At 45.2% G+C, this 27,846-nt stretch overlaps 1 protein-coding gene across 3 annotated transcripts in view; it reads left to right on the forward strand.

Moving 5' to 3' along the window:
* Positions 1-507: 507 nt before the first annotated feature.
* The window catches only part of si:ch211-39i22.1 (fibrous sheath CABYR-binding protein), a 33,200-nt gene continuing 5,861 nt past the window's right edge, over positions 508-27,846 (forward strand). Inside the window, exons 1-8 of one of the 3 annotated variants that reach the window (XM_056579124.1) lie at positions 508-883; positions 11,593-12,314; positions 17,662-17,716; positions 20,044-20,076; positions 20,927-20,974; positions 22,436-22,462; positions 23,706-23,723; positions 25,783-25,899. In XM_056579124.1, the coding sequence (XP_056435099.1) occupies positions 823-883; positions 11,593-12,314; positions 17,662-17,716; positions 20,044-20,076; positions 20,927-20,974; positions 22,436-22,462; positions 23,706-23,723; positions 25,783-25,899 (1,081 nt within the window). In that variant the 5' untranslated portion in view covers positions 508-822. Of the gene's footprint in view, positions 884-11,592; positions 12,315-17,661; positions 17,717-20,040; positions 20,077-20,926; positions 20,975-22,435; positions 22,463-23,705; positions 23,724-25,782; positions 25,900-27,846 lie in introns of all 3 variants that reach the window. The other 2 variants (XM_056579123.1, XM_056579125.1) reach the window with 2 other exon arrangements.

Here is a 27,846-nt window from a genome sequence, read left to right on the forward strand (position 1 = left end):
CACAAACCAACGACCTGTAGGAAACCGAGGCAGAGCAGGAAGTCTGTTTTTCACTCCTCAGCCCTCAGAGGGGGACCAGGGCATGACGTCACTAGTTCTATTAGCCTAGGTAAATTATCTCAAATTCATACAAAATAAATGTGAACACTTTGAATTCAATCATATCACACAAAAAAATGTCTCGAAATAGAGATTTGACACTTGGAATGTTTGGTGTTTCTTGACAGGTTTTTTTTTATCACGTAGGTATAGGCCTATACTATAGGCTACTATAGCCTACTCAACTAAAACCAGTGAAGTGGCGGTAAAATAGTTTTGTATCCGTGTGCCTCTAATCCCCAAATATAAACACGACACTTTGCAAAAGGGGTTAATAAACTTATTTAATATTTTCCATTCTCATTTATTTAATGTAAAATAGAGAGTCATTCCTCCTATTCATGGCTTCGCGTTATTAAACGAGCGAACATCATAGGCGGTGCGCCATGTCCGTCAGTCTTTCAGGGTTCAGGAAGGACGACGCCCCCTCATAAAGCCCGCGCTCGGGTTCCAGCCGCAGCCAGAGCAGAGACGACGTGACAACCGCGGACACGCGCGCTCAGAGCATCCTCACCTTGGAGACGCGAGCTTTTGGAGAAGACTTTCAAACACGCGCAGAGCGGCTTTCAGAAGACTTGGGCTCAACAGACCCTCACGCGCACCTCCCGACAGCCACCTGTAGCCCCCCTCTCCCCGCAGAAGACCAGTCTCCTCCCGACCGCTACCTGTAGCCCCGCCGCTCCGTCCCCCCGGCTCCTCGTGGTAGAACACTGTGTTCCCGTGATGTCATACCTGTGGATCCTGCTCTTAGGGAGCCTGCTCGCGGGCAGCGCCAAGGCACAAGGTAACGTTAAACGATTCAGTGGAGAAACGTTCAGCCTGTTCTGACGACCTCTCTCGCTCTTTTTCATCCTCCATCCCTCTCCGTCTCGTTCCCTATTCTGGTTTCAGCCCTCATCAGTTCTTCGGTACCCGTTTCCCCTTATTGTGTTATTAATGGGTGATGTGCCGGCTGTTACATCTGGCTCTCTGGTTCTCTCTCCACCTCCGCCTCATATGCCGGTGGTCGGCCTGCCAGCGGACCCACCCTCAGATAACCAGTGGACCTCACGATTACTATAGAGCAGATGTTGCCTTACTGTTATCATTGGGCTATGAATGTGTGCGTGCGTGTTTGCCTGCGTGCGTGTGTGTGCATGTTCATGTCCATGTGTATGCGTGTGTGTGGCCATGTGTGATTGCGTTTGTGGCTGTGTGTGTGCGTGAGTGTATTTGTGTGCGTGTGTTTGCCAGCGTTTGCCTGCGTGCGTGTGCTTGCATGTGTGTTTGTGTGTGTGTGTCTGTGTGTGTGTGTGTGTGTGTGTGTGTTTGCCTGCGTGTGTGCGTGTGTATGTGTGTGTGCGTGTGTATGTGTGTGTGCGTGCAGTCCCACAGGGGTGTGGTGAACCAAGGGACCTTCTTCTTCTAAGTAATGCTCTCCCTCTGTACCCCTGCTATAGCTGCCTCCCTCCCTCCCTCCCTCCAAGAGAGAGAGAGACAGAGAGTGAGAAAGATAGTAAGGACATTTGGGGGACACCTATGGCACAATCAAAAAAGTATTCTTTCTATCTCTTCCTCTGCCTGTCTATATATTCTCTCTCTCTTCTGTCCCTCCCCCTCCCTCCGTCCCTCCCTCTCCTTCATCTGTCTCTCCTGCTTTCCATCCATTCCATATAAAATTCCTTAGAACCTTTATATGAAGCTTTGTGCCTCTCCCCCTCCCTCTCCCCAAGGCCCATGTGACCTCTTCACCTTCAGACCAGGCACTCACTCACACACCCATGCACACACACGCACACACACGCACGCACACACACGCACACACAGGCACGCACACACACACACACACACACACACAAACACACACACACACACTGCTTGACTGTTATGATGTTAATGTTAACATTACATAACAAAAAGTGATGAGAAACCAAAATATGGAACAAGAAGTTAAAAGTTAATAAAAAGGAATGGAAGCAGAATATCAAATATTAGTATGTATATGATATCTATCTATATATTAATATATTAATGTAATACGCACATGTTCTCACAGCACTCACACGCCTTTACATCCCAGCCTGTTGGATAACACACACATGTTTTATCAAGTGTGTGTGTGTGTGTGTATGTGTGGGAGTTTGTGTGTCTGTGAGAGTGTGTGTGTGTGTGTGTGTGTGTGTGTGTGTGTGTGTGTGTGTGTGTGTGTGTGTGTGTGTGTGTGTGTGTGTGTGTGTGTGTGTGTGTGTGTGTGTGTGTGTGTGTGTGTGTGTTTGAGAGTGTGTTTGCGTGTGAGAGTGTGGCAAGTGAAAGGGCTCCAAAATCCTCTAGGATTAAGGAGTGAATCGATTGGTGTTTGGTGTGTATGTATGTGCGTTGCATGTACATGTGTGGAGGTACGTTGTGTGTGTGTACGTGCGCTACTCAAGGTTAGGGAGTTCCTCCGTAACTAGATCCAGCCCCAGCTGTAGACAACACCCAACACAACCAGTTTCAGCACCTTTGTCCCTCAAGCGTGTGTGTACGTGTGTGTGTGTGTGTGTGTGTGTGTGTGTGTGTGTGTGTGTGTGTGTGTGTGTGTGTGTGTGCGTGCACACTGTTATACGGGCGTGATGTGCAATACATTTGGCCGTGCATTAATCATTTATCGGAGTAATAAAAGTTTTGGGTGGGGGAGGGGTGGGCTGGCGGCGGTGCATGTGTGTGTGTAGGTGTGTGTCTGTGTGTGTTTGCGTGTGTTTTTGTGTGTGTGTGTGTGTTTGTCTGTGTGTGTGTGAACAAAGCAACACGTGTTTGCCTGTTTAAACTACGAAGGACCGTTTCAACTACACACACAGTTACATGCACACACACCCACACGCACACATGCTCGCAGACCATCACATCTGCCAGTCTGTTGGTTCACAAACTCCGTTCAGCAGTTGTCTAGTGTTTGTTTTAGGTGTGTGTTATGGGGGTTAACAGACAACAACTTTCTGTCCTACTAAACACACAAAAGCGCTCTACCTCTGGAACAATGTGTGCCTGGAGGAGGTAACATATCAGTGACACACACATGCACACACGCACACAAACACACACACACAAACGCACACAGACACACAAACGCACACACACAAACACACACATGCACGCAAACACACACGTACATAAACACTCAAACACACACACAAACAAACAGACACACAGACACGCACAAGCACACACACACACACACACACACACACACACACACACACACACACACACACACACACACACACACACACACACACACACACACACACACACACACACACACACACACACACAGGCAATAAGGAAACCCTTATTGCCCACACTCATTGCAGTTCCTTTTTTGGGCAAGGCCTCATAAGTTAGACTCAGTAAGACAAACGCTCTACATCACCACACAAACCCAATGTCCTCGTTGTGTAGCGTTAACCGTGTGATAGACCGTACCAGTAACATGACTCCACTGCAGACAACATATAGAACATTAATGCATACCATAGTTCTGCGGTCACCACAATTTTCACATTAAGAGTTCTTCCCCCCCCCCCCCCCCCCCCACACACACACTAACATTTAGCGAGCCATCATCAATCGGCCGGCCACGCCCTTGTCAGGGAACACAATGTAACCATAACTTTGTGAAGTTCCCCGTGCGTTGGACGTGCAGACGTCCTCAGAGACCTGGAGTGTGGTTTTAACGCACGCCTCTCTCACCATGAGAGCTGGCTCTGGACCGGGTGACTCATTCACCTCAGGGGAGACCGGGACGGGGAGGGGGGAGCGTGAGAGGAGGGAGGGCAGATGAGAAGACGGATGGCCTGAAGACAAAGGGGAGAGGGTGGGAAGTGCTGCGATTTATTTTACTGCTCCGCTAACACAAGCCAGACGTCACGTTATTTGCATTGCATATGTGTGTGTGCGTGTGCGTTAGTGGGTGTGTGTGTGTAAGGGGGGGGGGGGGGGGGTTGTGTGTTTGTGTGTGTGTGTGCGTGCTTGTGTGTGATTGCATGTACGTGTGTGTGTGTGTGTGTGTAAGGTGGGGTTGTGTTTGGGAGCTGGATGTTGGTGTATGCTGTTAACAGTTATGGCTGGTTTGATGCTGGTTTGTTGCTGGTTTGTTCGTTGTTGCTGGTTTGTTGCTGGTTTTATGGTGTGTTGCTGGTTAGTTGCTGGTTTGTTGCTGGTGTGTTCCTGGTTTGTTGCTGGTTTGTTGCGGGTTCGATGCGGGTATGTTTGTGGTTTGTTGTTGTTTTTTTGGTTCGTTGCTGGTTTGTTGTTGGATTATGGCTGGTTGCGACCATCCAAGGATGTTGGATTGTTGAATAAATCTTTGAAGGTTGGGTCAATGGTGGATGGTTCATCGGATGGTGAATGGTTGGGTGGATGATGAATGGCTGGGTGAATGGTGGATGTTGGGGTGAATGGTGGATGTTGGGGTGAATGGTGAATGGTTTGGTGAATGGTGGATGGATGGGTGAATGTTGAGGTGTATGTAAGAGGCAGTTTAAGGGAGGAGAAATTATCAAAATATTCAGGGACAGAATGTTCTAGAGAGAGAGAGAGAGAGAGAGAGAGAGAGAGAGAGAGAGAGAGAGAGAGAGAGAGAGAGAGAGAGAGAGAGCATTTTAGGGACACCTATGGCACAATCACAAAAGTATTCTTTCTACCTCTTTCTCTGCCTGTAAGTATGTTCTCTCTCTCTTTCTGTCTCTCTCTCTCTCTCTGTTCTCTGTTTTAGTTGCTTAAAAACAGTATCAAACAAGAATAATTAGATGTTTGGCTGTCGATATTAGATATGTTTGATGAGATTGCATTAAAACCACAGTTTTGTGCTAGCAAATATTGAAAGCAGTTGGGCGAGGAGGAACATGATCCGTTCAGTTACAGAGGAGGAGGCACAAAGACACACCGGTTCATCTTCATCTTCTCTCTCTTACCCCATATTGATTATTAATACATTGACTATTCCCAAAATCTAGTCCTTCTAGTTCTACAAATGAACCGCTAAATAGTAAGCTAATAAGTGACAGATGGCTGGGACCCGGGCCAAGGTGTCAGCACACCCTTCATTAACTGAACTTTATAGCCCTGCTCTATCACTGCTCTCCAACCAGACTATCATGTTTAGGAACTAACGACACACACACACACTCATACACACTTCCTTGTAGATTTATCCCTGAAACAGCCAAGCGTCACCACCAACAATGAAGAAGATAGAGATATAGTGTGGGAAGAGGAATAGGGGGAGTAGAAACTAACGGGAGAACAACACAGAGTAACAACATGGGTCCGTATGTGTGTGTGTGTGTGCATCCATATGGTGGGGGTGCCTATTCTGTTGATGAGTTATCGTAATTTTCAGTTATCTCTACTCATACCTCTTTATCTCAAGCTTCAAGGAATGAGATAATAACACTCTATAGGCAAATGTGTGCCAGAGAGAGAGAGAGATCGAATCTCATCAGTAATCTTAGGGCATGCAATTCATCAAGGGAGAGTCTGTTTCTATTATGTTTCCATAGTTGAGTCACACAGACGGAAACACCAATGAATGTGTTTTTCTCTGAATGAAGACAATTTCTGGCAACGTTTATGTGAAAGTAGACTGGCAGACAGACAGCATTGTGTAGTTACATCTAGCTGTGGGTCTCTGAGAGGTAATGGTGTGTACAGTTGGACCCTGTGTCTAGAGTCAGAGCTCAAGTCCCAATACTGGACTCTAAACACACAAACACACACACACACACACACACACACACACACACACTAGGGATGCAAACAATTAATCGATTATCGATTAATTGTCGATAAGAGATTACTCGATTAAAATAAATTACTTGCAATTAATCGCATTTTAACCCGTAATTCCCCAACCGTCCACGTGAGGGCGCACTTGACGCCAGACGTACTTGACGCACACGCGGGAACACAAGCGGGAACACAAGCAAAGCAGGGCCGTGTTCCAATACCCGTACTTCCATGAGTATACTTAAAGGAAGTATACTATCCGCACTGGCTACTACGTTAATTTTTCAGATGCGAGTGCTGTTCCAAATCGAGTACTCCGTGGTGCACTAACCGGAAATTACGATCACGACTGCCGCCGTGGCTCCTCCCCCGCAATAAACATCCCGCTTTGAACGGTGAACTCTTTACGCCTAGCAGCTATAAAAACTATAAAAACTACAAAATGACTCTATTAATGCAGGCTATGTGGAAAATGCGCCGACTTTGGCTCAGCCTGGCTCCGCCTCTTCTGCTACGTAGCTAAGAAGGCTGCCGTTGAGTACGGGGAGTGTCCTTCGATCCACACTTCACGATTAGCCCGTTTTGAGTACGGCATCCGGGTCCTTGAAGTATACTTCTTTTCGCCGGATCTGAATTGGAGTACTGCGTACTCAAATTTTGGCTAGTAAGTACGGACAGTACGGGTATTGGAACACGGCAGGACAAGACAAACGAAAAGCAGGACACTGACACGATGAAGAGGGCAAAACGGAGTGCAGTATGGAGCCACTTTAAGTTGGTTAATGACGACAAAGACGCCAAATGCACAATATGTGTAGAGCTGGGTTTCGATTCAAATTTCAAGAATCGATTTTATTCCGATTTTTAAGTTTCAGAATCGATTTTTTCAGATTTTCTCAGATTCCATCCGATTCGATCCGATTTTGATCTGATTTCCGATTCGATCCGATTTCGATTCGATCCGGGGGTTAATGTTATTAAAAAGGAAAAATGTATTTGAACCGTTTTCTTCACTTCATGACTGTGTAGAGAAGCAACATATTAACTCTAGTATTATATCAATATTAAACAGCAAATCTTACAAGTATTGGTAGTTACTGATGGCCGGAAGACTGAGGAAAAGGTTAAGGGTCAATCTACCTTCAAGAAAGATAATTCAGGACAATAAATGGAGGACATCATTGAGGTGACTATATCTGCAACAGTGGATTCCTACTGGGACACTAACCAGTGCATTATTATTATGCTTGAAAATAATTAAGAATTCACCCAAAAGCGGTTGCTACCAAAATCGCGAATCGATTAAAAATCGGAAAATCGATTTTTTCAACACAGCTCTAAATATGTGTACAATAAGTATTTTAAAGTACAACAACTAAACGACTTCGTTGAATTACCACCTAAATGTGTCACATTCAGAAGGAAATTCAGCTTCTCAGAAGAATTGCCGCTTATCAATTAATCGATCATCGATCGATAAGATGAAACAACTATCGATTAATGAATTACTCGATAATTTGCATCCCTAACACACACACACACACACACACACACACACACACACACACACACACACACACACACACACACACACACACACACAAGAGGCTTTTCTAATTAGCCGGTGTGGAGGCCTGGGGTCCTTGGTAGATGAGGGCAGGGTGAGGGATGATTGATCTGTCATGTCGTGCACATTTTGTTTTAGCCCAAACATCAGGCACCAATCAGTCTATAGTGCCTGTGTGTGTGTGTGTTTGATGCATGTGTGTGTGTGTGTGTGTGTGTGTGTGTGTGTGTGTGTGTGTGTGTGTGTGTGTGTGTGTGTGTGTGTGTGTGTGTGTGTGTGTGTGTGTGTGTGTGTGTGTGTGTGTGTGTGCGTGCATGCGTTTACACACCCCGGTGTTCCATGTCCATCATAAAAACTCCCCATAACAACCTTAAATAATAACAGATGATGAAGGTTATGTAACACACAGTCAATGCTCAAACCCAAGTCAACGCAACGCAAAACAATGTTGTTCTGATTTTAGCTTTTGATTAATAGCCATAATGTCGCAACTATCCTAAGTATACCTACCATGTGCCGTTATTTTGTGAATCAATGGTATACGTATGCTCCTGTAAAAGCCACCAGTTAAAGACGTAAACGTATTGTTTTTAGATATACACGTTTTATTCGCGATGTAATTTGAAACAACCTATTACCGGTGTTGCACCGAATTCTGCGACCCACCGAAAAGTGTGACCCCAGGGGGCGCTGTTGCACATTAACATAAGATCTCTCCCCACAGGTGTGTCTTTCTTTTCTTGATACTAAGGCCCTTTCCCATTTCTTTGCTACATAGAAAATCTCAACCCTAGCCCTCGCTGTTGCGCGTTCACGCGCCGTGGAGTCACGTCCCAATACTGTTTAAATGTAGCTTAAGGGGTAGGGGGGAGGGCTAACATCCCCTCAAAATTGAGATTTTCGATGGGCACCCTCAAAGCGCTTCAGTTCTGACTTGCTCCCACAATACCTTGCGAGAAAACGGAAAATCAAGAAATATCCTAGACAAGATGGAGGACGAAAAGATGCGACAGGATTGGAAAAACACAAATGTAAGTATTTTCTCTGTAATTAACTAGTAATTATTTTATTAATTATACTCTGCAGCCCGGCCGCGAGCTTCGAAGCCCGGCCGCGGACTCTCGGAAGTCTGTGGCCGATTTTCGCGGAAGATCGCGAAAGTCCCCGGCCGACTTGCGCAGGCCGCCCGACCCCGGTTCTCGGCCGGGATGCATGCCCGATCACGAGCTCTGCAGCCCGGCCGTCGACCGGGCTGCAGACCGGGCTCATACGACCGGGCTGGATATCATGTCGTATGATATCCAGATCTTCCATGTTCTAGTGACTCCAGGTTAAAAATAAGCTTTACTATACTAATATATTATATTATATTATATTAGATTAGATTAGATTAGATTAGGCTTTATTGATCCTTTTGGGATGACTCCCTCAAGGAAATTGATTGTCCAGTAGCTTACAGAAAGAAACGCAACACAATATTAAATTATATACAATATAAGATAAACAATACACTCTAAGATAACTATAAAAAGTAAAATAAAAAGTAAACAGTAAACAATAATTATAATATAAGATAAGATAAACAATAAACTCTTAAATAACTAACTATAAAAAGTAAACAAAAAACAGTAAACAGTAAACAATAAACTCTTAGCTAATATAGAAAGTAATATTAGTAATATTATTAGTTATTAATTATTAATAATCTATAAGTAATATATACCTACTCATATATATATTATATTAGTAATATTCTATAAGTATTATTATACTAAGATATTATATTATATTAGTAATATTACATGGTTAATCAATGTATTTTTTGGCAGTACTATTTTGTGTACGTAGCTATTATATATTGTACATAACATATGGCCATATCAACCAGTTCTGGCATATAATTCCTAATTCCTTCTTATTCGTTTTCTTTCAGGACTTCGTTGAGTCCACTGCCACCAGCCCCCCCCCCACCTCTCCCTCATGCTCCTCCACCCCAGGCATCTCTTCCACCACCCCAGACACCCCTTCCAAGAGGAGAGTGCCAGGGGGCAGGCGAGGCATGAGGAGAGCGAGGCAAAGTTGGCGAAATGGTGGAGAAGATGTGATTCTCCACCATTCTCTCAAAAGCTGAGAGAGAGAGTGTGTGTGTGTGTGTGTGTGTGTGTGTGTGTGTGTGTGTGTGTGTGTGTGTGTGTGTGTGTGTGTGTGTGTGTGTGTGTGTATTTTTAGGTGTGTGTTTGTGTGTATTTTTAGATGTGTGGTTCAGTGTTTCTTATTTAAATAAAGGGTTTCTTCTAAAGTGTTCTTGTTCTTAACCGATTATTATCTAAGGGGGCACTCACACTAGGCCTTCTGGCCGTGGCCGTGGCTGTTTTAGCACCTATCCGTGCTCAAATCTGCCAGTGTGAGTGTGGCCAGTCTGGCAGGCCGGGCCAATTACAAAATATAAATACCATTTCAGGTTAAACATCTTTACAATGGGTCTTGCTCGTTGCCCGAGACAATGGCAGCCAGTCTGTCTCTTGTAACATTACCAGGGGTCTGGTTATCTGCTAGGGGGCACGGGGAGGCCATGATGACGTCACAGGGTAGGGTTGTCCCATTTGGTAGGGGATCGGTTAGGGTAGCAATGAGGGGTAGCAATGAGCATGAGCAATGAGGGTTAGGGTTGAGATGTAGGGTTGAGACAGTGAGCAAAGAAACGGGATTGGGCCTAACATTAATTCTAAACAGCTTTATTATAGGCTAATTTTACAAAATAGCCTATAATACCAAATGCTCAAAGGTAAATCAGCGTAATTTAACAATGACTAGCTTTTTATGGGTAAAGAAGCAATGGTGAAGGACCGTACTAAACGCCCTATCCATTGTATGGGTCTGTAAAATGCTAATCAAATCAATCAAATGTATTTATTAAGCACCTTTAATAAAAAGGTAATTGGTTGGGGGGAGATCACATGTTTTATGTATGTTTTGTCATGCCATTCAAACTCGTACATATTGCATATTGCAGAGAATATGCAACAGCGCCCCCTGGGGTCACACTTTTCGGTGGGTCGCAGAATTCGGCAAGTAGGTGTAACACCGGTAGTACACTACCCACAATCCTATAGTGTATCACAACGTCTTTGATTGGTGGAGCTCGCTGTTACCATGGAAATGGATACCAGCGAAAGTGATGTAGAATATATGATAAAAAGCTAAGAAAAATATATGATATAGCACTATCAGTGCTTCTTAGTAATAGTGTTAAGGTTAGGGTTTGATACTATAAAAGCAGAATACATAATGTTGAATGAATACGTAACTGGAATACGAGACTGAATTCGTATTAAAAACAAGTGACCTTATTAAGTGGTGACTGCAGTCAAGATTAAAGGAATGTACCATGTAGAAGACAACGCTATATGAAACACACATACATACACACACAGAATAAATGACACAACTTATATTAACAATATTAACAATGTAATAATGACAAAGGTTATAAAATGCAAGAAATGCGCTTAGCTATTGGGTTGGAACCATTGCGAAAAATACACAAAATATAATGTACAGTCTTTTACCTTTGCCTTTTCTTCAGATTTCCAAATTCTTTTTTGCCCTGAATAAAACGTTGAATCGCCACGACTACCTTGACGATCGTTCGGCTTGGTTCCAGGCTTAAAACTCTGTGTATTACGATTTTACGAAAGGTAAACAGTGTAAATTAATGCTAAATTTACCTCCGGACCCAGAGCTGTTAAAAAAAGGGGCGGTATGTAGCAAGCACCGAGCCTCTAGCCACACAAACTCCAGATATATAACAATCAAATATCAAATTGATTAATCATTTTAGCGCCAATATAATAAGAAAAAACGTAACCGTTGAAGCTCTTCATTGTGTTTCTAGGTTAAAAATTGACATCAGGCTCCGCAACATCCAAAATGGTTAGCTTTTGTGAAAGCCACCTAGGAAGTCAATGACACCAACTGAAAATTTACGAAGCAAAATTAAACTGTTGATTCTGAAAAAAGTATAAATTATATCGAAATTCATATATTTCAGCGCTGCATAACATATATCAGCTAACATAACAGTCTTCAATTCCAATCTCCCAAACTAGAAAGAAATAAGTATAACAAAAAACAGAGGCAGTCTGCTGTCTTCTCACCTCTCTCTCTCATTGCCTTTTCAGAGGAGACGGCAGATATAGATTCCCCTACTGACACTGCTGTAGAGGAAGAAGCTGTAGAAGAAGAAGCTCCTGCAGAAGAAGAAGCTGTAGAAGAAGAAGCCACTTCAGAAGAAGACGCTACTGCAGAAGAAGAAGGTCCTGCAGAAGAAGAAGCCACTGCAGAAGAAGACGCTACTGCAGAAGAAGAAGCTCCTGCAGAAGAAGAAGCCACTGCAGAAGAAGAAGCCACTGCAGAAGAAGCTCCTGCAGAAGAAGCCACTGCAGAAGAAGCTCCTGCAGAAGAAGCTCCTGCAGAAGAGAAAGCTACTGAGAAAGAAGAAGCTACTGCAGAAGAAGAAGCCACTGCAGAAGAAGAAGCCACAGCAGAAGTAGAGGCTCCTGCAGTAGTAGCAGCTCCTGCAGAAGAAGTCACTTCAGAAGAAGAGGCTCCTGCTGAGGAAGAGGCTGCTGCTGAAGTCGAAGCTCCTGTAGAAGAAGAAGCTACTACAGAAGCAGCTCCTGCTGAGGAAAAGGATACTGCAGTAGTAGCAGCTCCTGCAGAAGAGGAAGCCACTACAGAAGAGGCTACTGCAGAAGAAGAAGCTGTCACTGATGTCGCAGTTATTGCTGAAGAGGTGGCTCCTGCTGTAGAAGCAGCTGCACCTACTGATGTCGAAGAAGAGGCTCCAACGCCTGTAGTGGAAGGGGATACACCATCTGAGGCAGCAGCTGACGGTGCCAAGGTAATTCAAATGGCCATGCATGGAGTTCAAACCTCTTCTGTTATATCTGACACTCCTCTGACTGTCTGACGTCTGACGTATACCTTTGAAAATGTGTCCTCAACCGTTCCAGGCCACGGAAGGGTTTTGGTTAGTCACGACACTGTGCAATTACACAACCTTCCCTGAAGCCGTTGAGAGGTATATTGCATAATGTCACACGTGGGCTAAACTGCTTTTTTGACAAAGTTTATGTAGAATTAATTACAATAGAATCAATTTTGAGGGCCGTAACTCTGGACACAAACCTGCGGCTTGTGTCCAGAGTTAACGAACCAGAACTGTAGTATTAACGAGTTAAAGAGCCCATGCCATTAAAATCACATTTTTCCTATTGTTTGTTAAATAACATAGGTCTGAATAAGTTTGTGAGCTGTGGTAAGTTTGAAATCTATGCAGTTTGTCTGCTGAATGCAACAGGCAATGAAAGGAAAAAGGCAGAAGAAATGAGCCGATCTGGATAAGGTGACACTGTGACGTAGCGTTGTCAAATTATTATTCATGGCCCTGCCCACTTGGTTGGTTCGTAACCACCCACAAGAATTCTGAAGGAGTCGTGATTGAGCTAGTGCTAAATGCTAATACGTGTACGGTAGTTGCTTAGTTCGTAGTAACAGGCTAGTTACAGAATTTTGAATGCAATGGCAGAACGACATCGAACTACATGAACTGCGACATGCTGCCTGCCGCCGGTTGCCGCGAGGCACCACCGCCGCGAAGCACCACCGCCCGGCAGCGGGCAGCCGGGCGGTGGTGCCTCGCGCCGGCAGCAGGCAGCAGGCAGCGCACGGTTCTGTCTACTACAGATTGATGTGGAAGTGGAAGAACCAGAGACGTCGGAGAACCCGATGAAGTCCTTTGTGATTCATTATATCGTCTGGACGTGCACACAGCTTTTGGCCGTGATAATATGTATTATTTGATATAGATATCTATGTATTATATGATATTATTTAGATATAGAGCTCCAGGACTGTAACTCAAGTGTTGTACACTTCCTTGTTATTTGGATAACCGTTCTGCTGTTGGTGTGATGGCGCATAACACGTCGGACTCTCGTCTATGGTATTTCTACAACTAGACCCGTAGTGGGGGTTATCTCAGCCATGGTTGAGAATGAATTGGGGGAAAGGAACTTTGGCTTTGACTCCCTGAAGTCATGAACCACGACATGGAGGAGAAAGGGATTGTTGACCGCGGTCGTCTTCCGCCGGAGCCTCGCTGCCGATGGACCACCGCCTCGGCTTCAGGATGCGGTGATTAGCGCTGACCGCTGCCGAGGCGGCGGGAAGCAGGGCTCAAGCGGGATACATTCGCGGCCAACAATCCCTTTCTCCTCCATGTCGTGGTTCATGTAGCCTACTTCAGGGAGTCAAAGCCAAAGTTCCTTTCCCCCAATTCATTCTCAACCATGGCTGAGATAACCCCCACTACGAGTCTCGTTGTAGAAATACCAGAGACGAGAGTCCGACGTGTTATGCGCCATCACACCAACAGCAGAACGGTTATAAATAACAAGGAAGTGTACAACACTTGCGTTACAGTCCTGGAGCTCTGCTCTATATATATTATCACGGCCAAAAGCTGTGTGCGCGTCCAGACGATATAATGAATCACAAAGGACTTCGTCGCGTTCTCCGACGTCTCTGGTTCTTCCACTTCCACATCAATCTGAAGTAGACGCGGTCGTTTGAGATTCATAATATCGTCTGGAGGCTCACACAGCTTTTGGCCGTGATAATATATATTATATATTATATGATATAGATATCTATGTATAATATGGGTTTCTAAGAGCCATTGCGATGCATCCACCGTAAACAGAGCGCATGGTACTGTCAGTGGCTACAAGCTGCTCAGGGCCACACCCCCACCCCCCCTCCTTGACCTGTCTTGACACGCCCACCGTATACAGAGCGCATGGTACTGTGGCTACAAGCTGCTCAGGGCCACACCCCCACCCCCCTCCTTGACCTGCCTTGACACCCCCACCGAAACAGCGCGTTTGGGGGAAGCTCAATGTGCGACTGTTTCGGAGTGACTGTAACTCTGCACCACGGCTGAATTTCAGGGACGTCTTTGAATACTGTGTTTGTGGCCCACTAATACCTATATTAAAGCATCATAAAATAGAATGGCATGGGATCTTTGACAAACCAGAACTGTGGTATTAACAAGTTAACACACCAGATCTGAACGAGTTAGCAAACCATAACTGTGGTTTTAACGAGTTAACAAACCAGAACTGTGGTATTAACGAGTTAACGAACCAGAACTGTGGTATTAACGAGTTAACAAACCAGAACTGTGGTATTAACAAGTTAACTAACAAGAACTGTGGTATTAACGAGTTAACAAACCAGAACTGTGGTATTAACAAGTTTACGAACCAGAACTGTGGTATTAACGAGTTAACAAACCTGAACTGTGGTATTAACGAGATAACTAACCAGAACGGTGGTAATAACAAGATAACTAACCACAACGGTGGTATTAACGAGTTTACTAACCACAACTGTGGTATTAACGAGTTAACTAACCAGAACTGTGGTATAACGAGGCTAACGAACCAGAACTGTGGTATTAACGAGTTAACAAACCAGAACTATGGTATTAACGAGTTAACTTACCAGAACTGTGGTAGAACGAGGCTAACGAACCAGAACTGTGGTATGAATGAGTTAACAAACCAGAACTGTGGTATTAACGAGATAACGAGCCAGAACTGCGGTATTAAGAAGTTTACTAACCAGAACTGTGGTATTAACGAGTTAACAAACCAGAACTGTGGTATTAACGAGTTAACGAACCAGAACTGTGGTGTTAACGAGTTAACTAACCAGAACTGTGGTATTAACAAGTTAACAAACCAGAACTGTGGTATTAACGAGTTAACTAACCAGAACTGTGGTATTAACTGTCTCTGCGGCTGGTTTTCCGGAGACATTTTTAGGGTCAATTTCGCAAAAACAAAGACACAAACTCTGAGCGCATGCGTAGAATTTTCCTTCTTTTATTTGCGCCGCCAAACCAAAACATAATTACAGATCCTTCTCTGTTCAGTAATACTATCTGTACTTATCCTGTACATTTCGTGGAAAGACTCCTGTAAGTTTATTAGAGCTGCCAGAGCGGGGCATGTATGTGACGTAAACACGTACGCCACGTGAGCAGATCTGGGCAGAGTTTTGCGTCTTGGCAGTGTAGACGGAAACGCTATGGCGGAGCCTATTCAAGTTTTCCACACGGTGTCAACGTCTAAACGAAAGGCACTTCCGATAAAATATTTTGTCGTTTTTACCCGCAAGCGTCCTCGTGCAAACGGGGCCTGAGCCTCGAATCGGCATTACCTCCAAATACTGACGGACACTTCCTCAACCATCAACTGACAGGTGACAGCCGAGGTACTGATAGGCCAGTCCCCTAGCTTCCTAACAGAAACAGAGGAGGACTGAGTAATGGACTATGTGGTACATTATTACATTATAACTATCTGAAGTTGGACCACGCGTACGGTGGAAGAGAAGCACCACCTGCATTCAGCTCCACCGTCGCTGAATGCAGGTGGAGCCATATTACTGCAGGCACTGCCATATTATTGTCTGGCTTATTCTGAGTGTGGTTTATATTCCACTTCACAAACATCATATCTTGATTTCGTTCATTGTAGCTTTTTTTCAATGCATTTTTCTTTAAAGGGGACCTATTATGCTTTTTCGACTTTTATGACCTATAAACGTTGTTATAATGATTGATAGTCATGTTTAACCATACTAAAGTGTCCAATAATGACATACATGCATTTCGATGTATTCCCTGCTGACAGTCTGGGGTGGCTGTGCAGAGCGCTAAACACTCGGGACAACGTTTGCGATTCACTTGTTCAAATTTCCGGGAAATCATCTACGTAGAGGCACTCCTGCCGCGCCCCCATATGCCTGGTCAAATCTGCCCACGCGCGCTTCAAGAAAGGTAACCAATCACAACGGAGTTGGGTTGGCGATATATAAATCATAATAGAACCATTTCAGAACAGGTTACAAAGACTCTAAGGAAAGCCAAACTGCTAAATGTATAAAACAAAAGAAGAAAGAAACTTAGTATGTCGTTTTGAGAACATTTATTGTGCAAAACTGTAATCGTACAACATAATGTTGTAGCTGCAGAGACTTTAACAAAGAAAAAAATCTTCTGTGTAATGACGTATACTTCTCTTAACGAAATTAAAACTGGTGGTGTCTTGTTAATAAAGAAACGGATACTGTGATTTAGGGAAATACGGCCAGTATTAGGCATGGCTATTTTAAATAAAGAAAAATCTTCCAAGTGTGTGCACAGATACTTGATATTAAAACATAAAAGTGCAAAATGAACGCATACAATTTTAAAATGAACATGAAATGAGCGCAATCACCAGCTCCTCCGTTTCGCTTTCAGCCATATTTACCTAGATGACGATGATGCGTTGAAGCCGTGGTTGCAGCTCTGGCTCTTTAAATTTCGCGGTAGCGGATGATGCGTTGCAGCCGGTCCGGTTGCAGCTCGTGGCTCTTTAAATTTCGCAGGTCGCAGATGATGCGATGCAGCTGCAGCTCGTGGCTCTTTTTAAATTTCGCGGGTGGCGGACAATGCGTTGCAGACGGTTGCAGCTCGTGGCTCTTTATATTTCGCGGGTCATGGATAGATCGCGTCAAACATGCATTATCGCGATAGAGCAATATAACTAAAATCTCTATCGTAGGCCATTTTTTATGGTTTATATCGTATATGGTTTATATCGCGCATTCCTAGTTGGCAGGAGGGGGGCGAGGGGGCGGTGAAGGACGAAACCGAGCGTTGACAGAGAATGCTGAAAGCGCCCAGATGAGAGGAAGTGTTTCCCGAAAATCTACATTGTTTTTTGTGTATGGTTAAACATGACTATCAATCATTATAACAACGTTTATAGGTCATAAAAGTCGAAAAGCATAATAGGTCCCCCTTAAAAAAATACGGTACCTTCAATAATACCTTACCCATTGGGAAGAGTACTTCCACACCTGGGCCTGAGCTGAGCTATGATGGGTCGATGAATTTAGCTGACTCATAGCTGATGGCTATGGCATTTCATCATTACTCTTAAATGATGGCTGTTATGGTTACCCTCATCACCTCTAATAAGATTAGACATCTCATCAGAGGTTGGTGATGGGTACCGTATGATACTATAATTAACACTTACTCAATATGCACTACTGTTGTGATTTTCAGGTTTGACCTTTGATTGGATGTTGCTTTCTAAGTCGTACTTTGTGTTCTCTTCCGAAAGCCGAGTGAAGGCGCGGAGGCAGTGGCAACCCCGGAGAATGTTACGGAGGCTCCTGGTACGCACGCAAGCACACGCACTTAACACAGACACACATACATACACACGCACGCACTCACACACATGGACACGCACACAGACTCACACAGACACACACTCACGCACACACACGTCTGCTGTCTATATGATTGTCCTACTGATGTCTGACGTGCTATGTCCCTGTTATGTGTTGTATGTAAATGTAACGTGTGATGTGCCTTGTCCCTGTTACATGTGCTGCAGAACAGGAACCTGCTGGAAATCAGTTATTTTACTGAGACAGGCCCGTTTTAAATTGTAACTTTGTTACTTTTAATACTTTCCTGTATAATAAATATAAAATAAATAAAAAACACACACACACACACACACACAAGGACACACAAGGACACACACACACACACACACACACGGACAGGCACACACACACACACACACACATACACACACACACGGACAGGCACACACACGGACAAACACACATGCACTGACACACACACACCAACGGAAACACACACAAACACACACAACACCCACCCACAGACACACACACACACACACACACACACATAAAAAACACACACACACACACACACACACACACACACACACACACACACACACACACACACACACACACACACACACACACACACACACACACACACACACACACAACACACACACAGGGCTGTCCTCTGATGTGTCACTTAATTGTTGCTTTTGTCTAAAGCAGCTAGGTAAAACAATTCTTGTGGCGTAAAATTAAATACTATGATACTATAATACTAATAAAACAGTAATTAGGTTCCAAGAGCAAAATTACCTTTCCGCTTTGAGATTTTGTAACTTTTTAAAATCCCAATCGCTATGGATTCCCCGATCATCTTGACCAATGGAAAGGTAACTGAACAAACCGAAACCATGCAAGCAGCATGCGACAGGTTTGTCTTCCCAAACATTTGACTTATTTTGAAGTAAGCTGCCACAAAAAGGCTGCATTCGCCATCCAGTGTTGGAGCACCTTAAACTAATTCATATGACAGTGTCTTATGAATAATTCTTATGACAGTTAAGACTCAGTCGAATGAACCCAATCTAACCACGACAAGAGCAACTAGGAGTACAAGTGCTGCAAGACGACACACAAGTCTTCTTGCAAGCAGATAGCTGTAGGAAATAGGGCTAGTAAGGGCTAGTGATCTGACCACTCAAGATAAGTCAGGTCAGTAAGCTCTTAAGCTCTTAAAATGGGCCATGGGGAAAAGTCATCGGTCAACCCCAACAAAAGAGACCACCAAACATGTCAAGTCAGGGTGGATGTTGAGTTGTTTGTGGGGCAGTAGGGCCTCTGGGTGCCTCTAGAACAGGGCTTCTCCCACTTCCACTTCTCTGGACACAAAAGACCACTTCAGTGTGTACATTGAACCCAACTAAACAGAGCTCCGAGTGTGTTGTCAGGCTTCCCATTGAGGGCCTGACCCTATAGTTTCAAAATCCCTGCTCTGGAAGAATGGGAGGCTCGACTGTAACACAGGTGCCAATCGTTTGAGTTTTCATTCCATTGTAGCCTGTGTCTCTAAGTCCGAGATGTGCAGCACTGCAAATCCCAGCATGCACCGTGCATGTGTTCCTGTTTGCAGCCTTCCCCTTCCCCTCTCCCAGACCAAAGTGTCCGCTGTATCGAGCGCTGATTACTTCCATCAGGACCACTTCCTGTCCCTACAGTCGTGGTGCAATCAGTCACACTTCTGGATTTCCATCGGCAGTGTTGTGAACTCAAACAGCACCACTGAGGCAGCCAAGAGAAGTCTCCCACATCCCATTGCACATAAATACGAACAAACGGAGGGAGTAAATGTAACTCGGTCTGGTAAACGGCCAACCTATGGTGAAAAAGCCTCCAGAAGGAGGTTTGGAGAAAGGAGAGTTGTGTGGATCTTATGAATAGGTTGGAGTCATACACACAGTCATACAAGTTTCTAAAAAAATAAGAAGTTTCTAAAAAGGAACAATTGGAAACAAAGCTTCACTTCATCCGTTCAAAGTGGGTGATTTGTTTATTGTTTAATAGCCCTAACTTTTAAATTAAAGCGCATCACCTCCAGTGGCTTTTATCATAAAAAAAACCATACATATTGGCCCTCAAAGTTGTAATTTCAGGATTTGGCCCGTGCTTAGATGGAGTCTGACCAACAGTTTTAGCGGGACTGGGAATGACCCAGGGTGGGAGCAGGCCAGTGCTATGCCGCCTGCTTGTTGTTGAGTCAGAGCTGGAACACAATGTTATCTTGCTTTATGCGTTACTAATTCTCCTTCTTCTCCATCTGTCTTTTGCTGTAGTAGAAGCCATCATCCCCGTAGCGGAAGGTCCCTCAGGTAACAACCCTTTATTTGAATACTTCCTGCATGCAACCCTGCAATAATCTTCAATTCCTCATCCTTCAGTTGCACGGATAATGAATCCCTGACCTTTAGTGAGATGATTCACTCATATTTCTGGGGCAGTTAAGTGCCTTAGTGCCGCTAGTTTACTATTAGTAGGTGATGAAGACGGTGTGATGGGTGGTTTGGGGATATTGGAACAGCATGTCTTATTGTCAGTGTTGCTCAGGATGTCGAACATGAAGGAGGACATGTTGCATGTAGACAACAGCATGACTCTGAACTTCAGGTTGAGACTGGACAAAAGATCTTCCTGATGCTGACAGGGGCCTGAGGCCAACACGGTTATTGGGGGAGGTTAATTAGAACCTCTTAGTCAGCAACGGACTCCTGTCCCAGCCCAGTTTCTGTCACGTTTGCTTCTGGTGAACCACCAGCAACAAGGAAATAAACCTTGTTTTATTTCTGATGAATCATAAGTTAGTTTGTTAAATGTACTTTTCCCGACCGCATCCCCAAAAGCCACCTGATCTCTGATGATTCATAATCCTTCAGTGATTCATAATGGTTATAGTTTCCTCTGAAACCTACCGTTCTACAGGGCCAGTACTAGGAGGTCTGAGACCTCTGTCCACAGGCTGGCCACAGACCAATGCTGTTGAGTGTCAGGAGGTCCACACGCTGGCCTCAGACCACCGGGTCCATTGTGCAAGCAGCAAGAACAGGCAGGTTCTGGGGTGTTTGTTCGATGATTCTTTGAATCTACGATCTCCACCCCCACCAGGACCAGTGAGGCCTTCAAACGCTGATAATAACCTATTCATCCACATTAATCCCTCCACAGACGACGCACCGGGACCGGTCGACCAGCCGTCACGCAATGGGAATATTCGTCAGTACCTCCCCTCCTTAATTTATTACTGTTATTATGTTGTTATACTATTAACGTGTATTCAACTCTGTCTCTCTCTTCATCTCTACTTATTAAGGTTCAATAATCTCTCTCTCTTTCTGTCTCTCGCATGCAATGTTATATGATAATCTCCCTCTCTATTTATTGTTAATGTTCTTAACACCATGGAGAGTGTGTGTGTATGTGTTTGTGTGTGTCTGTGTGTGTGTGCACGGTGTGTGTGTTATCACTTAATTTTTATCTAATTACACGTTGATTCATATTGGGTGTGTTTAGTCAAACACACCAAGTGTTTTCCAGAACACGTGTAGTGTTTGGTCTGAGGAAGGTTAACATGCTAGGCCGTATGTCAGGGTCTGGCTCTGCTGACCTTCATCTGACGTAAGAGGTTGACAGGGAAGAGACACAGGCCTCCTGTCAGCCTGGATGTATCGTCACGGTTCAACCTGCTAACTAACGCTCGGTCAATCATGGGCTCAGCTGGTTCTGGAGGGACACTCTCGTCATCAGCTGGTGGCCAGTTGGCTGGTGGCTGTCAGTTTTAGACCTTCCATCTCAAACACACTCTGCAAGGTTAAGTGTACTGAGCAGAATGTCGCCCGCCGCCACCCCAGCCCCAAGCTTCTCTGGTACCGCAAAACTAAATAGTTTCACCTTTTGATGCAATAAATGGTTAAATGCATGAGTTTCAGACAGAAATGCCTGCAGGGTGCGAAGGGAACAGAACAAAGTGACATAACTGGTCTTGTGCTCCCGCTCCGGGCCCCCGCCCCTTTCCCTGGAGTCCTACCTGCCTGGAGACTATTATATTGAGGGTTTTCCGGTGGAAGGCATTGTGATCGGTACCCTGTAATTAATGGCTCTGTCAGGCCCCAGCAGGCCTGGTGCTGAGCTCACAGGACAGATACAGACAGGCACGCACAACTAGAGCCTGGGAGTTTGCATATAGACAACTTCAGAGATCTGTTAGTTTATGCGTGTACACAAGCATGCATGTGTGTGTGTGTGTGTGTGTGTGTGTGTGTGTGTGTGTGTGTGTGTGTGTGTGTGTACGTACATACGTACGTATGTACCTTTGTGCGTGTGTGTATGTGTCTGTGTCTGTGTGTATGGGGCTGTGGGTATGTGCGAATATGTGTTTGTGGGTGTGTGCGCTTGCCTGTTTTTGTGTGTATGAGGGAGAGAGTTTCTGTGTTGGTTTTTGTGGGTGATTGTGCGCATTTGTTGGTGTTTGACAAGATATGTATTGTAATATATGTCTGTATATTTTTTTATATAATTTAAAAACCAGTACAAAAATGTGTATGCTGATGATAAGGGAAATCTAAATCTTAGAACTTACTAGAACTGTTCCGCCCATAGGCGGTCACCTGTTCATAGATGTACTCTCTCTCCTTCTCCCCACCTATGTCTCTCTGTCACGCCCAATCCTCATCCAAGCACACACATCTGAATCATCAGCAGACGGTGAGCCTCTCTCCATTGTGTTTTTGATTACTCTCAATCAAAATATCAAATCATCATGGTCACTGTGGCGCCATCTCAAACCAATCCCTTACCTTATCGCACAGTGAGACAGACAGAGACACAGACAGACTGAGACACATACAGACAGACACAGAGACAGACAGACAGACATCGAACAGACAGAGACAGACACAGAAACAGAGGTGTACAGAGATACATACAATTATACAGACAGACAGAAAGATAGAGATACAAATGGCTACACAGACAGACAGACAAATGGGGATAAATAGACAGATAGAGGGATGAGAGGCCTGGAACTCAGGCTGTGACCGGTTCAGAACTCCAAGGTTCAAAGGACTCGTGTTGTTTCAGCAACGCGTGGAAGCACACAGGATATTGTGTGCGTTCCTGTGCCCAGGCCAACAGGATACAATACCTGAAAAACCAATGTCCCTCCACGCTTTGTTGAAATTGGTATTCCTATGAAGAAAAAAAACAGTGCCATTAACATGAAAAAAAAGAGCAGGACATAATGTTAGAGAGAACAGAAACATAGCTGGTCCTGCCTGTGTTCAGATCAGAGAGAACCTGGTTGATATCCCACACGGGCAAGTTCCTGCTGGCTCGACCCCCATCTCACACATTCCTATTCCACATCTATCGCTGAATTATGGTTGAACGCTTGTATTTATTGTGTGTGTGCTCTTTGCCTTACAGCAGGGGTGCCCAACCAGTCGATCGCGGTCTACCAGTAGATCGCCGACAGATCCCAAGTCGATCGCGAAGGGGTGAAGAAAAAAAAAAAAAAAAAAAAAAAAAAATTTTTTTTTTTTTTTTTTAATGAAATTAAATTTGCGCGGTAGCATATACGCGCGGTAGCGCATGTGCTGTTAACAGCAGTTGAAAGCCGTCAACAGTAGTTACACACTCCTAAACGTTGGCATGGCTGAGGGGAAACAAGCTAAGACCTACCATTTTCACCCTGAGTGGGAGGAAGATTATTGATTATCGTTGAGAAGGTGCCGTGCGCAGACGGAATGAAACCCCCATTGAAGTCCGTAGGTTCACGATACAACCCCCCCCCCCCCCCCCCCCCCCCCCGTCAACAATTGTTCTCTACGCCCCCCCCCCCCCCCCCCCCCCCCCGGCTTGAAGGTAGGTTTGCTGGTAGATCTCGGGAGGTTGGCTACTTGAAAAGTAGATCTTGGGTCAAAAAAGGTTGGGCACCCCTGCCTTACAGGATCAGTGGAGGGAAAATGTAAGTTAACACTTTTCTCCTTTTTCTCCTGATGTCACGTAACCTCATGCGTCCGTTTACAGAGATGGTTTATTCCTGCACCCAAGATGCATGTTTGAGTCCCGATTTCCACATTCTGGACTTTCTCGTGTGTCTGAGCCGTGCAGAACGACATTCTCACACGGCAATTGATCGTCTCCTTTCTCTGCTGCGTCGTCCGCGTCTCCCCACCCCCTGGTGTAATATGCCCCCCTGATGGCAAGGCCCCGCGCTGGTTCATGTTCTCGAGGTCCAGGCACCAAGAGCCGTGACTCTAATCCCACGTTGGCATCAGACGATGTGACTCTGTGGTGCCGTATGGCACTGTAATAACGGTCATTAAGACTGATGGGTGGGGGGGCGGAGTGGCTATTGTTGGTTGTCAGGGTTGGTCTGAGTGCTCTTGATGGGATGGGGTTTTACTGGGATCAGGATTTTCCCAATCGTCTCATTATGCACAAGAATATCATTACAAAGATGAGCGTCCTGTTCTTGCCTGTCCATTCATGCTTTGGTGTGTGTGTGCGCCTGCGTGTCCGTGTGCGTGTGTGTGTGTGTGTGTGTGTGCGCACGCACGTGTGCGTCTCTGTGTGTGCATGTATGTATGACTGATATTGGCTTATTAAAGTCTGTGTGCTGTATAGTTGTTCTACAGTACTCATGCTTGCGTGCAAGCGTGTGTGTGTGCGTGGGGGGGGGGGGGAGGGGCAGGGGCGATGGGTCAGCTTGTTGCGTGCATTCATGTTTGCATATAAAACATCTTGTGACTTGCAAAGGGTTAATTTGTTTGTTGTTTTAATTAGCTCTGAGTCATGCCTTTTGACTCACTCTTTCATGGATTGACTCACTCCCTAACTCCTCCTCACCCTTCAGTTCACAGGGCCCTCACCTAACGTCAGGTACACACAGGTGCTGCTCATGAATCGCACACCAGAGGCAGGTTCTGCATCATGATTCAGTTGGATGTGTTGGATCTCGTCGGCTCGGGCTCCGTATTGTCTCAGCTTGCGTTCAGGCTGACAGGAAGTGAAACCAGCCATCCATGACGAGCTCCGCGTTAATTTACGGCTGGTTTATTAGTTAGAATGCTGAATGCTTAAAATAGTTGCTTGTCGGAATGGAAGAGTGTGATACTTACAGAACGTGTTTACGAGACACGTTGAGATATTTCTCACTCAAAGCTGAACCAGAACTAGAAAAGCTGGTGGGAGAGCCGTCGATTGTGCTGTAGGCGACTCGGATTTCAACCGCCATCCCTCTTCAGTGGCAACTCAAGCTTAGTTTGATCAACTGCAATTTGCCAAGAGAACAATAGACAACGTGTTGCACTCCCAAAATGGATGTCGTCTTTTTTGGACCCCCTAACCAAAACGACCTAGCTAATGAGCTAATTTGTTCCTCTTGCTGTTCTAATGCACAGCCCTTGCACTTTATCAGTTGCTTTTTACAGGCCAACAATGCAAGTCATTTGCACACATATTAAATATGAACTGTCAGTGTATTTGTTCTTGGTTTTATGTGTGTGTGTGTGTGTGTGTGTGTGTGTGTGTGTGTGTGTGTGTGTGTGTGTGTGTGTGTGTGTGTGCGTGTGCGTGTGCGTGCGTGTGCGTGTGGGTGTGTGAGTGTTATAAGCCACGCCATACCTGTTTCTCATACAGGTAATTGGCAGATTGTGGGAGTGCAGGAGATGATGTGTATGTGTGTACATGGCTACAGGCTGTTATCTTCTGTATGCCGTGACACAGCGGGGGAAACCTTCTGAATAGTTGGCATAGCAACGGGCCCCAGGTGCAGACAGACTGTATCCGGGGGGGTTCTGAGTACGCAGCCTCGCTCGTGAAAGTCAGCTGCCATCATGCTCCGCCGTCATAATTACACACATGGATACGCACCCGTTGAGACGCACAATGTGTTTGCATTTATGTGTGCGCGTATCGGGGCGTACGATTCCAACAGGATGTATGTCATGTATCTCTGTGTCCCAGTAGAAGGTGAATGCCTGCCCCCTCCCTTACTGACCTGTGGTCTGTCTGATATCCAGCCGCGGGCTCCGGGTCCCTGGCCGGCATCCTGAGTGCCCTCTGTGTGGCGCTGGTGGGCTCCGTCAGCGGCTACTTCGCCTACCAGAAGAAGAAGCTCTGCTTCAAGAACAGAGAAGGTACCTCGTCTCCTACCTCCTTTACCTCCTCTACGTCTCCCACCTCCTCTACCTCCTCTACATCTCCTACCTCCTCTACTTCTCCAAACTCCTCTACCTCCTCCACATCTTTCACGAAAAAAATATCTTGCCTACCGCTATTCCCCTCGGTTTCAGTGCCTTCAGCATGTGCTGTTTCTGGTGTCTGTAGCTTTAATGCAAATGAGCTGCTGCCCATTTCATACAAATGAGCTGTCAGAGTGAACCACAGCATGGAGGAGAAGGGATTGTTACCGTTTGCAGACTCCCGGAGCCCTATATCTATATAATATAATATAATATAATATAATATAATATTCTAATAATAATAATGATGTAATATATAGGTATCTATATAATATAATATCTAATATTAAGGCCAGAAGCTATGTGCGCCTCGGATGATATTGTGAATCATAAAGACTGCGTCTGACGTCTCTGGTACTTCCAGAACAAGTAAAGACTCTTAGTGGTGGTAATCTCGGCCATGGTTGAGAAGAATTGGGGGAAAGAAACTTTGACTTTGACTCTCTGAAGTCCAGATTAAACCGCGACATGGAGAAGAAAGGCATTGTACTACCGGAGCTGAGCTGCCAGACTGTCTTGGTGTTCCCCCCACCCGAGCTGCCGGACTGCCGCTGAAGCTCCCCGCCAGAGCTGCCAGACTGCCGCAAGAGCTTCGGCGGCAGTCCGGCAGCTCCGACGGGGGAGCTTCGGCGGCAGTCCGGCAGCTCCGGCAGGGGGAGCTTGGCGGCAGTCCGGCAGCTCCGCTGGACTCTCTTCCAGTCAGTCACATGGCATACTGACAAATTCAACATCTATTTTTGTATTGAATCGCCCTGCTTCTGAAATGCTCGAACATCTCCGCCCAGCGCTCGTCCACAAAATCTTAATTATGCTCTGATGGAGGGGGGTGGGGAAGTGGGTGGAATTAATCAAATGTGCCCCCTTCCTACGTAGGAGGGGGCGCTGAAACTGACTCGATCGTTTGGTACCTGTAGGCGGGGTACTTTCAGATATGCCTATCTCACTCAAAAAATCATGTACAGACTTATCTCAAGTATTTTATTTTATTTGTTGGCGTGTGGGAGTACCAGAGACCTAAAACAACACCCCAAATCCCAGGGAAAGTGTTGTTTGCATAATATGTCCCCTTTAAAGCGTTTTTTTTCGACATGGAAAAAGAAAGGATTTGGATTTGGACAGGATTTTGTATTAGTTTCCAAACTAAAACAAATAATGAGGGGGGGGGGGGGGGTTAGAATTTTCCCCTCGTAAGACCTGAGGTGTGTAGGTCAGCAGTCCTCCTCGTCTTCGTTAACTCTACCCTGAGCTGTCAATCACATGGTAAACAGACCGCACCCCTGATACCGCTGATTCAGGCCGGTGGCCGCTTACAGTCAACACAGGAGAGCCGATCAAAAACATTCACAGCACAGAGAGAGAGGACCCTCCACACAGCGGGTCACCAATACTAGGCCACTGTCATCATACATGGGCATTGGTATCTACTAATACGGGGCGACATAAGCTATGCTTGTGTGATATACCCAAAAATGCAAATGCTTATTATACGTATTATAAAAAACAACACTTTTCCTGGGATTTGGGGTGTTGTTTTGGGTCTCTGGTGCTCCCACACGCATACAAACTTTGAAAAAGGTCCGTACATGATTTTTTGGGTGAGATATGGATTTCTGAGACAGCAGCTTACAGGTTAGGTGTTCATTGTCGGATGGCTCTGTTCCATTAAGACTGCGTAGGTTAGGTGTGTACTATCAGTATACCTTTATGGCTTTGTTCCATTAAGACTTCATAGGTTAGGTGTCTACTATCTGTATACCCTGATGGCTCTGTCTCATTAGGACTGCATAGGTTAGGTGTATAGTATCTGTATACCATGATGCAAATGGCTTAGTTTATTGCCAA

Source organism: Gadus chalcogrammus, chromosome 20, assembly GCF_026213295.1.
Source record: "Gadus chalcogrammus isolate NIFS_2021 chromosome 20, NIFS_Gcha_1.0, whole genome shotgun sequence".
NCBI lineage: Eukaryota > Metazoa > Chordata > Actinopteri > Gadiformes > Gadidae > Gadus > Gadus chalcogrammus.